The 13,752-nt window shown below is 38.4% G+C and overlaps 1 protein-coding gene across 2 annotated transcripts; it reads left to right on the forward strand.

The window, feature by feature from the left end:
* The first annotated feature begins 504 nt into the window (after positions 1-504).
* dctn4 (dynactin 4) lies at positions 505-12,808 on the forward strand. Of its 2 annotated transcripts, XM_041990372.1 has the most exons (14): positions 505-695; positions 1,356-1,426; positions 1,519-1,697; positions 2,359-2,402; positions 3,274-3,381; positions 5,788-5,808; positions 6,398-6,471; positions 8,236-8,348; positions 8,432-8,541; positions 8,674-8,747; positions 9,120-9,174; positions 9,480-9,587; positions 10,932-11,029; positions 11,167-12,808. In XM_041990372.1, exons 1-14 carry the CDS (start codon positions 561-563, stop codon positions 11,384-11,386), a joined length of 1,410 nt encoding a protein of 469 aa, XP_041846306.1. In that variant the 5' UTR covers positions 505-560; the 3' UTR covers positions 11,387-12,808. The 2 variants fall into 2 exon arrangements, with proteins under 2 accessions (XP_041846306.1, XP_041846307.1); XM_041990373.1 differs by lacking the exon at positions 5,788-5,808 and having other exon boundaries at positions 506-695.
* Positions 12,809-13,752: the final 944 nt, after the last annotated feature.

The following is a 13,752-nucleotide window of genomic DNA, read 5'->3' on the forward strand; positions in this document are numbered from 1 at the left end:
TATTGTAAAGGTGTGCAGCAAAATTGCTAAGTCTTCAGCAACCTTTATAAGGTCAGGTTAGAAAAACGCCAGACCTATTTTAGCTTAACCAAACCATCTGTTCAGGTGGGAATTTTTACTGCTTTCAGGACACATGTAATCTGATTAAAAAGTATTTTTTGCTGTCATCAGTCTTGCATATGACAGTACTTTTGTATAATCTGTGTCAGTGTGTTTATGTGATGTTACTGCTTTTCTATGTCATGTTTCACTGCTGCAGGCTATTTCTGTGATTTGAGATGGTACCACTTCAAAGGTGCCAAAAGGACACAAAAGATACAGAAACAATCTCATATAAGTAGAAACATCAGTGAACTTTCATCCCTTGTACCATAAGACAGAAAATCAACTGAAGACAATATGAACATTTCAGTATCTTTGGAAATGAAGTATATATACATCAGTGTAGTTAGTTTTCAGAGCATGCACGAGGTCGACTCGATAAAGAGCGCCTTGTGTTTCCGTAGGCAAGACAACCAGTGGTGACATCAATGCAGTGCAGTCCGCTACTGCGCTGAGAGATGGCGTCCCTTCTGCAGCCAGATAAAGTTGTCTATCTGGTTCGTGGGGAAAAAAGGATTAGAGCCCCCTTGTCTCAACTTTATTTCTGTCGCTACTGTAGCGAGCTACGATCTCTGGAATGTGTGTCTCACGAGGTACGTTATTTTTTCCCCTTTACAGCCCTTGGTCATGGCAGGTTAGCAGCTAGCTACTTTGTTGTTAGCGGGCTTGCTAGTCGCTTTGACAGATAGGCAGGACTTGTCTGATCGCGGCTGATATTGTATTGGCTAAGCGGCCTTTCAATCAAGGGATTTTACCGTAATCCCCTCATCTCATTGGCTGTGTAATTTAACTTCCGCTAAAGTTAGCAATATGTTGAACACTGCAGAAATTAAGCTAGCTAGGATGAAGCTAGGTAGCTTATGGTATACTATGGGTTTGATGTTTAAAGATCTGGATAGCTTATAGATAAAAGATACGTGGGCAAATGAAAATTTGTTTTAACGCTGGTTTACCTTACAAAACGTTTTCTTGTTATAATTAAGTAGATTTGGTTTAGTAGGCTCACAGTTAGAGACACCACACCCAGAGCGTATTAGCAATATTCTCCTGTAGCCCCACATTGATACGTGGCTGTTTTTCTTTACAAAAACATCACCGGACCCTAAGTAAAGAAAGCCAACCTTGTTATCACAATAAATGTTATTTTCAACGATTCGCCACAGTGTCATGCTGTTTTAATAAATTGTAATTCGTAATAATGCTTAAAATCACAGCTTTACTGATTCGCCTGTTGCACTTCTATCTCTGATCAGGTGGACTCTCACTACTGTCCAAGCTGTTTGGAGAACATGCCATCAGCAGAGGCTAAGCTTAAAAAGAACAGGTGAGACTGACAGTGTCATAAATAGAGCCTCTATACAGTTTTATGAATGCAAGACTTGGTATTTATGCCTTTAACTTTGTGCTTTCCTGCAGGTGTGCAAACTGTTTTGACTGCCCATGTTGCATGCACACGCTGTCCACTCGGGCTACTAACATCCCAGCCCCTGTACCTGATGATCCCACTAAGACAGCCATGAAAAAAGCCTACTATCTTGCCTGTGGCTTCTGTCGCTGGACCTCCAGGGATGTGGGAATGGCAGATAAATCAGTTGGTAGGTGTGGAAGAAATTTCCTTATTACTAATTTATTATTCAATAATCTTTTTATTATTCACTTTATTAATCTTTATTACATTTATTACACATTTTCATTATAATCATTATAATCTTTAACCCTTTTTATCCATCTTTATGTATGACCTTTTTTGAGTATACACTTATGTATTTTTCTGAGTGATGACTTAAGAGACTCTGACCCTGGACTGGGAACAGTGTGGTTCTCATAAGAGACACTGGGTGGTATAAATACAGGACATCTGCAAGACAGAGTGTTATGAGAGAGACCGTTTTATCTAGTCATTCAGACCACCTGACAACACAGGGTCAAAAACAGCTTTCTTTTGTCTTTGTTCTTTAAAGCCTCCTGAGATCCGCTGCAGGTCTGGTTTGATACTCTCCTTGTTCAAGTTTTTCATTTTTTCTTTTCTGCAGTTAACTTTGTTAAACTTCACTCGTCCAGACTCTTGATAATTTATTTTTCTACAAAAGTAGGTACTGATATAATGTATGCTTTAATAAAGCTCTTTACAGTAAGTTGAGTAGTGACTCAAAAAGCTGCTCTGTGCTTCAGTTTATAAATAAAGGTGTTTTTGATTGTATTAGTTCAGTGTGATTGTTTTAAATCTGATGTCTTGGTGCATTTTGTTCACTGCAGCCAGTGGTGGATGGCAGGAGCCAGAGAACCCTCATGCTCAGCGGGTATGTTTTTTCTTGTGGTTATTCAAACACTCTTGAGTTAATCACATGTTTCCTGGTCATGTGCTCATGAATAGTTAAATCCCCACATAATAAGCTCAAGGCAAGAAAAAACCAAGCACTTAAAAGGCAAATTTGTCACAAACACAAAATTGTCAATGATTCCCTTCATTTAGTAATGCAAGTATTTTAGATTAAGTGATCATATTGCGCTGCTAGTCAGCAAGAAGAGTGGAGTTTTTTTTTGTGGGCTGTAATCTTTCTTGGAAATTGCATACAGGGTTTACACATCTGCAGTGTGTCACTACTTTGATCTTGATTTCCTCTCAAACAAGTTTTCTCCCTACATTTTAGCTCTTTAACACAGGAGTTATTATTAGGTATTTAGTGCTTTTACACGTTTTCATTAATTTTAAGGTTTGTTAAAGGAACAAACCAGAGCTTTTTACCTATATAATAATATTCCATTAAAATAAATGGCAGTTACTGTTGAAAAATAATAATAATAGTTTTGATTTTATTAATCCTGACTGGGAAATTTAGCTCTGCATTTGACCCATCTTTAGATATAATAGAGCACGGCAAGGCTTTTAGTCTTTCCCTGCTCCATCACATCTTACTCAGATTGTGTATAAAATAATTAAATTTTAATTTGAGAGCAGTGGGCTGCCATGTTTTTACAGTTGGGAGGGGTTAAGGATCCACAGCAGTTAACCTCTGTTGGCATGCCGGGGACTCAAACCTGGGTTGTCCAGACCCAAGCTCACCACTGCTACTACCCATGATCATAAATGCACGTTTTTTATGTTGTTGTTATTTCATATTTTGTTTGTAGAAAAACACCAATGCATCACTGAATTTTTTATTTCTACAGATCAACAAGCTGATTGAGTATTACCAGCAGCTGGCCCACCGTGAGAAGCAGGAAAGAGACAGGAAGAAGCTGGCCAGGAGACGACAGTGCATGCCTCTGGCATTCTCGGTAATCTGCTCTGTCTGAGCCAAATAGTTTAATTCAGCCTTCTTAAAAAAATTACATCCTTTAACCCTTTTTAAATGTCAACTTTAATATTGTATCAGTGTTATTTTCTAATATCTAAGATCAATAATAATAATTTGCAGTAAGAAAATGTAATATAGTCTGTCCCGTTCTGTCATATTAGCAAAGTTGAAGTGAGACTCAGTATGTTTTCATGCACTGATAATTTTAGACGTGGTTCTGGCTCAGCTAGGCCCGTTAGTTGGGCTGCTCATCTTGTTGCACCCTGTTACCATTTCTCACCTGCACACACTCACCCCCTCCCCTCGACTCCTCTTCTCGCATCTTGGTCCCTCCCACCAGAGATGTTAGCAGAGGAGTGCAGGTACAGCCCCGAGGAGAATGGAGAGGAAATGACCGGCCTTTATCAAAATGAGCCGTTCTTGTTTAAACCTCATTATGTTTTTTTTACAGACATCAGTTAACTATGAGCTCTGACCCAGATGCATTATTTACCCAATCTTTTCTGCAGTCTACTGCTGCATTCAATTATTTCTGTCACATTATGATTAAATGTGTTTGAGGCAATTATTATTTGCTTCTAATTTAACTTTCAATTTGGAATTAATGTGCCACATACCCCTCAGACATCTTTGATACTAAAAAAATGCTGCAAACATTTTTTCCCAAACATTTGCAGTTTGGATATTTTATTTCTTAGCAAACATTTGTATCTTTGCTTGCAGCTCTTTCAGCAAACAACTTTTAGTTCTGTCATATTAGCAAAGTGGGCTTGTTATTTATATTTATATTTATTTATATATATATATATATATATATATATATATATATATATATATATATAGACTGAGTTCTGCTGTGTAGCCTGAACATGGCATATAGGCTGGTTTGAGTCTCACTGAGTCACTTTATTTGGTACTTTGGTTAGATTGCTTGGTACAATACAAATAGCTCATCGGTAAATCACACGACAGTGACTCAATGCATTTAGACAGGTAGACATGATCATGACAACTTACTGAAGTTCAAACTGAGCATCATAATGGACATAAAAGATTTAAGTGACTTAGAATGTGGCATGGTCGACTTTGGTGCCAGATGGGTTGGTCTGAGTATTTCAGAAACTGCTGATCTTCTGGAGTTTACAGAGAATCGTCTGAAAAAGAGGAAAAAAAAAAAATCCAGTGAGCAGCAGTTGTCTAAACCAGAATGCCTTGTTGTTGTCAGAGGAGAATGGGTAGACTGGTTGGAGGTGATAGAAAGGCATTAAGGCAACAGTAACTTGAAGAGCCACTGGTTCCAACCAAGATAGGTTTTTTTCCTTCTGTGAGAAAATAACATGGGCTCCACATTCACATGGTAGGGTCAGAATTGGGTGGAAACATCATTAAAACATGGGTCAACCCTTCCATGTATTAACAGTTCAGGCTTATGGTGTAATAATGTGAGGGGATATATTTTGGCACACTTTGGGGGAACTGAGCATCATTAAAACAACACAGCCTAGCTGCGGCTTGTTGCTGACTATGTCCATCCCTCTATAACCACAGTGTAGCATCTTCTGATGGAAACTTGCAGCAGGATAATGCACCATGTCACAGAGCTCACTGTAGTCCAGTTGCCTCCACAGTCACTGGATTTCAATCCAGTAGAGCATTTGGGATGTGGTGGAACAAGATAATCTCATCATGGACGTGCAGCCAACAAATCTGCAGCAACTGTGTGATGCTGTCATGCCAATATGGAGCAAAATCTGTTGAATCTATAACACCAGTTCTGAAGGAAAATCGGGGTCCAACCATGTGCTAGTGTGGTGTACCTGATAAATTGGCGGGTGATTGCAGATGTAGGAATGATTAGACTGATTAAATCCATTGCACATTATCTTGGTGCGTTAGTCTTACTTTAAAATTTTTGTTTAGTGCAGCTTGTAAACATACTGAGTGTCGGCATATTTAAGCCAAAGCAGGAGGGAATGATCTGTCTAATCATCTCCACACTTTTATGCTTTGAAAAAGTTTTCATTAGCATTTAAATTTACCAGCAGAAGCCAACTGAACAGTTTACAACAAAACAGAAAATATACTTTTTTTTTTAAGTGGACACACTCTTCATGATTATTTAGTGTGTTGGCACGTTGTTCACACCCACCACTTTTATAATAATTAGCACCCATTAATGGAAATCAGTCCTTCCTGTTGTGTTTTGGAACCACTTAAGATGTGATGTCCTGCTGTTATTTTGTCATCACTGATGCATTTCTGTTGCTGCTGCATGTCATCAAATACCACTAATGTGTTGCTTAATCGCTTTGGTTTCACCTTGTCCCTTATTCTCTCTTTTTTTCCTTTGCTTATGCACTCTGACATTTTGGTTTTACCCCCCCAGCAACACACTATTCATGTGGTGGTGAGTTGTATTTTTCACAACTTGGTAGTCTCGTCTTCGTAGTAGCATTGTTTTCCCTTTTATTTCTGGTCTGTTACTGAGAGACCTCACTGATCGCATGGATGCTTTTTTGGCTAAGAGGCCAAATTCCCCACGAGAAGCTTTTATGTTAGTTAAAAGAAGAAACGCAATAGAACACAACTTTTAAGTTTTTGTAACTATATTAAAAAGAATAAATAATAAATGAGAAAATGGAAAAAAACAACAACAATAAAAACAAAACAAAACAAAACAAACACACCCTAATTAAGTCCTAAATCCCAGTTGGTTCTCTCTCCTCTGGAAGAAAAGCACATTTTTGTCTCTCATAAGGCATTAACACTCTTTGTGACTTATTTGTTTATTTACACATCAAATACTCTTTTTTTTTTTTATTTCTGTTTTTGTTCACTGAAGTCGTCATAAATTCCATTTTTGGACCAAGTCCCTGTGTTAGAATAGTATTGTAGGAAAAATAGCTGTAGATAAATGTCATAAATAATCCTGAGTTTCCCCCCTTAGCTCTCATTTGGCAGTTTGCCTGATTGTCTGTTTCCATGAATTCGTCCAGGAAAAATACGGCCTTGGAACGAGACTGCAGAGGCAGAGGACTGGAGCCCCCATATCAAGCCTGGCTGGTCTTTCGTGAGTTTTCTCCCTATACTTGAAAAAAGCATCTCCGACCCTGGGACTCCTTACACTGAACATTTCTGTTTTACTCACATTTGAAGGCGAATGCAGTGTTTGTGTGTTTCTGCATCGGCATGGATGTTCCACCTTGCAGCAGCCGTTGCTTTGATTAACTTTAGGGTGTGTTTAATTCAATTAGAGCCTTTGAAATTAGCTTTTGATAATTTGGTAATCCATCGTAGTCCACTGTTCATCACCCTTATTTTTTTTCCTCGAGTTGCAATATCACCTTGTAGTTGTATAATTATGAGCAGCGATCATCTTAAAATCTCTCAATCAGAAAGCATAGAAGGACATTTTAAATGTAATAATTGGCTGACATAAGACTTGTTGTTGGAAAAGTATGTCATCAGATGCAGGAGACAAATATAACTCCTGCTCCAAAAAGTTGTCATGCAGCAGCCCTGCCTACAATCTTGAATGAACATTGTTGCTTGACATTAAATTTAGCTGAACAAACTGACCCTTTTCCAGTAAGTGCACTTCAGACAGAGGCAGGTTAGTTCCAAAGGAAAATATTACTTATTGTTGAATGGCAGCTATCATTACAGAAGAGGTTCATCAACAGAACTAACATTTAAACTTCATCAACAACTCAAGGAAAACCCCTCAGCGAAGTCCTTTTAACCCTGAGGGGTTTAAGACTATTCTTATTGTTTGAATGCTCTTGATCTGGCCTTTATATACTACATAAGATATAAATGGATAACTAAAAATGTTTACCACACCCTTGTTTGGTATCCCATTTTTTCAGCACAACCCCACCTCTATGATCTGACCATTACTTTTCACTTCAACCTATTTTCTTAACATGTTAGGCCCCCAGAACACACAGAATCATCAAATCTGAAGTTTTAAAAAGTACTATTTACTACAATAAAATGCCACAAATACCACTTAGATTAGTAAAATGATAGAAATTACAAATAATGCCTATATTGAAAGAAACGTAACTCCTGTCCATCCCATTCCAGCTTTACACTGAGAAATATTTTTGTTTTCAAATTCAAACAATTATATCTCCAGTTTTCCACGGGCCATCAACGGCAAACAGAAACTGGGAGAGTTTCAGATTTGATCATGGAGGGGCGATCACAGACCCCTGAAGAATGTCTGTCCTCTCACACAAAATCAATATATCAAGTGAGAAACTATCTGGTTACTAAAACATGTTAAAGTTAACTAGCAAGTTAGTGAGTAGAGAAGCTGCTGCCAGTAAACGTGATGAGATGGATTCTCTGGCTTCTGTGAACACAGACTCTTCTGATACCTGAACAATAGATGTCAGATCTGACTCTCCATCCTTCTGTGTGTAGTGTCTATGCCACGTGTAAAGAAAAGCCCTATTTTAGTATGATTAAATCACATGACATTTTCTCACAACAAAGCTGCCTCCAGCTTTACTGGAAAGTTCAGATACAAAACTTTCTCAGTTTTTTTTGACCAATGAAAACCAGAGATGTGATGCTTTTCATTTGATAATAAAACAATATTAATCCATAAAGATTGCACAGACTGCATATTATTTAATCTTTCAGCTGGTTTATATGGGAAGATTCTTTAATTGACCACTCATGTACCACTAGAGGGAGTGCGAGTACCACCAGTGGTACAAATACCACCACTACTACTGTGTTGTTAGCTCCCAGTTATCTAAACTATTATTATTATTAAAGATAATAAGCAGAGTGTTAAGCAGTGTCTGTGTTTCTGAATTAGCCTTAAAGAAGGTGAGGACCAGAAGGAGATCAGCATCGATCCTGCCCAGGCTCTTGACGAAGTAGAGCCCCTGCCTGAGGACTGTTACACCAGACCCATCAGTTTACCAGAAGGTAAGATTTTGCCCAGACATGACACAGATCACATTTCTAACAGTAAATGAGCTGTTAACTACACTTTTTCTCATGCTTTCCAGTAACCACGCTGAGGCAGAGGCTTCTGCAGCCAGACTTCCAGCCTGCGGGGGCGTCTCAGCTCCACCCCCGACACAAACACCTCCTGATGAAGCGCTCGCTGCGCTGCAGGGTCAGAACAGCTTTAGGATGTTGCTGCTCTGTATCACTAAAAAGCTCTCATTTGTTTTGTTTTTTTACTTGTGGATCACGTTAATATAACAAGCTTTTTTCTTCTTGTCTTTTATATATTTACTTCCCTCAGAAATGTGAGCACAACCTGAGCAAACCAGAGTTTAATCCAACTTCAATCAAGTTCAAAATACAGCTGGTGGCTGTGTGAGTAGTGGGAATATTGTGTACAGTTTATTAATCAGCCTCCAGCCCACTGAACCTTCATTTAATGACAATCCCTTTACTGTAAATCATGTTTTCAGGAAATTATTCATGTTAATTGCATTTTTATTTAAAAAAAAAACATTGACAAATACTAAAAGAGTTTTTCTGTATATTTAATAATTTGTTTAAGTGTTGTAGATTCAAATCAGGCAGCGGATCTCATGTTTAATCAGATCAAACTTTTTAATTGTTGTTCAGAGTTTAGTGATCAGCTCTCAGGCTTGAATGAATACAGCTGAATGGCACGTTGAATGCTGTCAGGGTGTTTTAGTGTTTGTGTATTGATTGACCCGCTTCCTCTTCCTCCCACAGGAGTTATATCCCTGAAGTAAGAATCATGTCCATTCCAAATCTCCGATACACGAAGGTCAGCAAGTGCTCTGGTCTTTTCCTCATCATACTTCCTATCAATATTTCTAATGTTAATAAAGCTGTTAAATTAAGTGGCATTAGAAACTCAGCTAATTTACCAGTTCCTTTGCTTTTTGAGCTCAAGTCTGTCTGTAAAACTATACGAAGAACCCAGCTTTACTGCACTGTGCTGAAAAACAGATTGGCTATAATTAAATCATGTGAAAGTGGCCATAACGTTACACCAAAACTGTTAAAACTTTACATTTAACTGAACTAGAACTCCTTTAATGTATTTATTCATTTTTTTTATGTCCGTAGGAGAGTCAGGTGCTGCTAACCCTGACCAACCCAGTGGAGAACATCACCCACGTTACACTGGCTGCTTGTGACGAGGAAGACCCTGATGACATAAATAGCACTGCCAAGGTAATAACTTGCTTTTAATCAGGACCAAAGTTGCTGTTTAGAGCTTGTTTAATAACATTTAAGCTGCATCGAGAAATCAAAAGCAGATGAACCCACTGCACTATACATCAAATGATTACAATTCAGTTTAAATTCTTTAAAGAAACATCCATCTAAGTGATTGTGTTGCTGTTTGGACTGTGATCGGGCACCTCTGTCAAAAAAATCATGTGGCAGTAAAGCTCCATAAAGCCTTTTATTTGGGAAATGAGTTGTCTTCAACTCTCATCTTACCTTCCTGTGGAGGAATGGTCTTCTTCACTTGCTGCTACAGCAGTCACTTTGTGGCTCTCAGTCAACAGCTTCCTGTCTTAGCATCTTAAAAGATGAGGTCATCATGGGCCAGATTGGGTAAAGAGGAGCTCTGGGGCAAAACAGAGCATCTTCATGACCCATTTCTATTCACATCATTTCCAACTGGAGCACCCTGTCCTGTGTCCCTGCTTGATGTGATATTCAAACACCCGGAGGGCAGTGTGAGCCACATCAAGGCATGCTCAGCTGAATTTAGCATCCAGCTCTCATGGCTGGCTTCACACACCTGTTACAAGTTAGTATATTAGATTTGTATGTTCTGTTAGGGGTGTGGAAACTTTCGTTTGAGCAGGGACACTGTGATTTCTAATTTTCCTAACCTTGGTGGAGGATTGTGCTCTCTGAGTGCTTCCAGTTTTAAAATTAGAAGACAAAATTTTGATTATAGATCTAAATTTACTTAAAATGGATTTTAAATCAGTATAATTGTGCCTCAAAGTACTGTCAACAGAGCAGTTTGTTGATATTCATTTCCAAAAACACAAGGTGGAATGGGGGAAGAGGGCACAGCAGTTACAGAGCAGACAATCAAATAATCAGTGAGGAAAAACTAAGTTTATATAAAAGACTGGAAAATCAATGTGCTGTATGGAGGTACAGGTAGAGAGAGAAAATATAGATTTAAAATGTTTAACCTAAAAGATTAAACATCTTGCTGCAAAGACTGTTTTAGTGAAATGAAATATGTTTTAGTAATCTCCTGAGGTGAAATGATGGAATAAAATATATGATCCAGGCCTTAAACCAACATTTTACTTTCAAATTAGAGAACCATGGATTCTGAGTGATGATGGATCTTGGACCTTGAGAAGCAGCTGATTATTCTTCTATAAATTTTTGCTTTACAAACATTTTAGACCAAATGCATCACCCTCCAGATATTCATTTTCCTTTTTCTTTTCACTGTTATGTGTTGAAATAGAAAAGATGCCTGTAAAATCTGCTGTTTGTCATATAAAAATCATAGACTGTTCAAACTGTTTTTATTAGGTTATTGTTCCAAGTAAGGAACTGGTCTTGGCTGGAAAGGATGCTGCTGCTGAGTATGATGAACTGGCTGAACCTCAAGACTTCCAGGATGATCCGGAGTAAGTAAATGCACACACACACACACACACACACACACACACACACACACACACACACACACACACACACACACTCCCATACAAAAGTAATAGTGTGAGGTAACTCTTGACCCAATCTCTCTCTGTGCATTCCACAGTGTTGTTGCCTTCAGGAAATCCAACAAGATTGGTTTCTTCATCAAAGTTATCCCTCAGAAAGAAGAGGACGCGGATGTCACTGTTTCATTTAAGATTCGACATGACTTCCGCAACCTGGCTGCTCCCATCCGGCCAAGTGAGGAGGGACCTGACACTGCCACTGAAGCCGTTTGGCTCACCCACCATGTAGAGCTGAGGCTGGGGCCGCTCGCTCCCTGAACACAGATAAAAGTATTGGGCTTTTTGTTGAATAGCTTCTTCAGACTGTAAGATTAATTTAATGTAAAATTGATTTCTGATTCAGCTCATTTTTGTGATTTTTTTTGTTTGTTTTAGGTGAAATCACTGATATGTTGTGTTAAATGCAGTGAGTGCATGACATCTTTCCTTTGCTGCTTAGGATATAAAAGTAAATGCAACCATGCTTGACTGCAGACTAAGAAATAAATAACTGTGTACAACTTAATACATTTTACTATATCATCCTCTTTCTGTGCTTAAACACTATACCATTTTTCAAAAAGATGCACCTATAGTGTGCATTTACTTGGAGTAAACACATCCAGATACACACACATAGTTATTAAAACAGTTTTCTGTTTAGAAACGTCTCGTACTTCTTGTTGCCTGGTTATCTCTATTGTGTAAACAGTATTTTCCTCTCAATCTTTGTCTGTACTAGCTATATGTATTTTTCTTATTTGATGAATTAGATCTAGTTTTTCTTTTCTGGCTTTTTTAAGTAGCAGCTTATGTTTAAGTGTAACTGAGAGGTTAAAGCTTAATATAACAGCCTGATTGTACAGACTCTGTGAGCAGAATCAGAAATCAATCTGAGAACAATCTAAACAAGTCGCTGTTGCAACTGTTGCTTCTAGTTTGTGTATTCTTGTCATTTTTCTGCATACAGTTGCATTAACCTGCATGCTCACAGTATGGGAGCTGCCCCACATGCTAGACAATGTCATCACATCGGGATCAGAAAGGTGGGTCATCGGCAGAAGATAACCTGCTGATGATTTTATGATTTCAGAGCCACTCTGTGCTGAGGAAAAGAAATGCAGAGCCATATGTAAATTGGTTCTTACGGTTCATCCCCGTGGATTAGCAGTCTGTGCCTGCAAGCGCATTCAGCAGCACATTAACCACCAAGGTTAAAAGTAAATTGTGGGTGTAGATTATTACTTGAAGATGATGATGATGTATAAACCAACAGAGCAGATTCCCATTTGGGTCTTTTTGTAATTTTTCTTTTTTTTTCCAGTAGACCCAGGATGGGCTTTAAATGGCTGTTAAACTGTAAGCACAGATTGCAGCTGGTGGACATGCTGCTTACAGCTTGTAAACCAGGAGAGTAGATTCTCTAATGACTCTGTTTATAACCTTCAGTTTTTCAGTTTATCACACAAACTATTGTCTGACATTGCACATTACAAAAAGCCCATCATATATATGTACTAAGACACTATTTTGTCTGACTGATGAACTTTTGTTTTTGGTTTATGGACATTACTGACTAGCCTGTTAGTGTGTATTGTAAGCTGTTTTGTTTGTTTTTTTCCTTGCCAGTGTGCACACTTATGAAACAAAGCTGTATATCACAGTTAATCTTCAGTCCTGGCTAATAAAATAATTCAATACTGTTAGGAGCATGTCTTTTTATGCTGTTGGAAGAAGTGACTTTAAAGCATTGTTATTATTTATTTTTGTTTGTTTTGCTGAGTGATTTGGGAGATTGTCAGACTCAGAATAGCTAAATTGATGTGAAATGATGGCTCTTGCAGCTTGACTAATAAGTTTAAGCTGTTTTTTTTTTCAAATAACTGATTGAAATCTTTCTTCAAGCCAGATTTCCATGAGCTGAAATTCACTATAACACAACAAATTCAGGGGAGAATTCTTTGCACATTAATCTTTTATACTCTTAGATGTTAAAAACAATACACTCACCAGCCACTTTATTAGGTACACCATGCCAGCACTGGGTTTAACCCTCTTTTTCCTTCAGAACTGCCTTAATTCTTTGTTATGGATTCAGAGAGGGAAACATTGGAAACATTCCTCAGAGATTTTGCTCCATATTGACATGATGGCATCACACGCTGCAGATTTTTCGGCTGCACATCCATGATGAAAATCTCCTGCTCCACCACATCTCAAAGATGCTCTATTGGATTGAGATCCAGTTTAGATCCATTCCTTCTCCAGCACATCTGAATCTAATGATTGAATTCCCTTATTCATATGGCATTCAGCTCTGCAGAGGCCTGGTAAAAAGCCATTCATTTGATTCAGGTGTGTTGGAGAAGGGATGCACCAAATGTTGCAGGACAGTAGCTATCGAGGGCTGGACTTGGGCACACATGCCCTACACCGTCATGCCACCTCCAGCTTGAATTATTGATTCAAAGCAGGATAGATCCATATTTTCATGTTCTCAACTTCAAATTCTGACCCTACCATCTGAATGTTGGAGACTCATCATCTTCAATCACTCTGCCCCTCCTCTGACATCAACGGGACATTTTGGTCCAGACAACTGCTGTTTGTGTCTCTATAGGACCATTCCCTGTAAACCCTGGAGA

This window comes from Melanotaenia boesemani, chromosome 7 (assembly GCF_017639745.1).
Source record: "Melanotaenia boesemani isolate fMelBoe1 chromosome 7, fMelBoe1.pri, whole genome shotgun sequence".
Taxonomy (NCBI): domain Eukaryota; kingdom Metazoa; phylum Chordata; class Actinopteri; order Atheriniformes; family Melanotaeniidae; genus Melanotaenia; species Melanotaenia boesemani.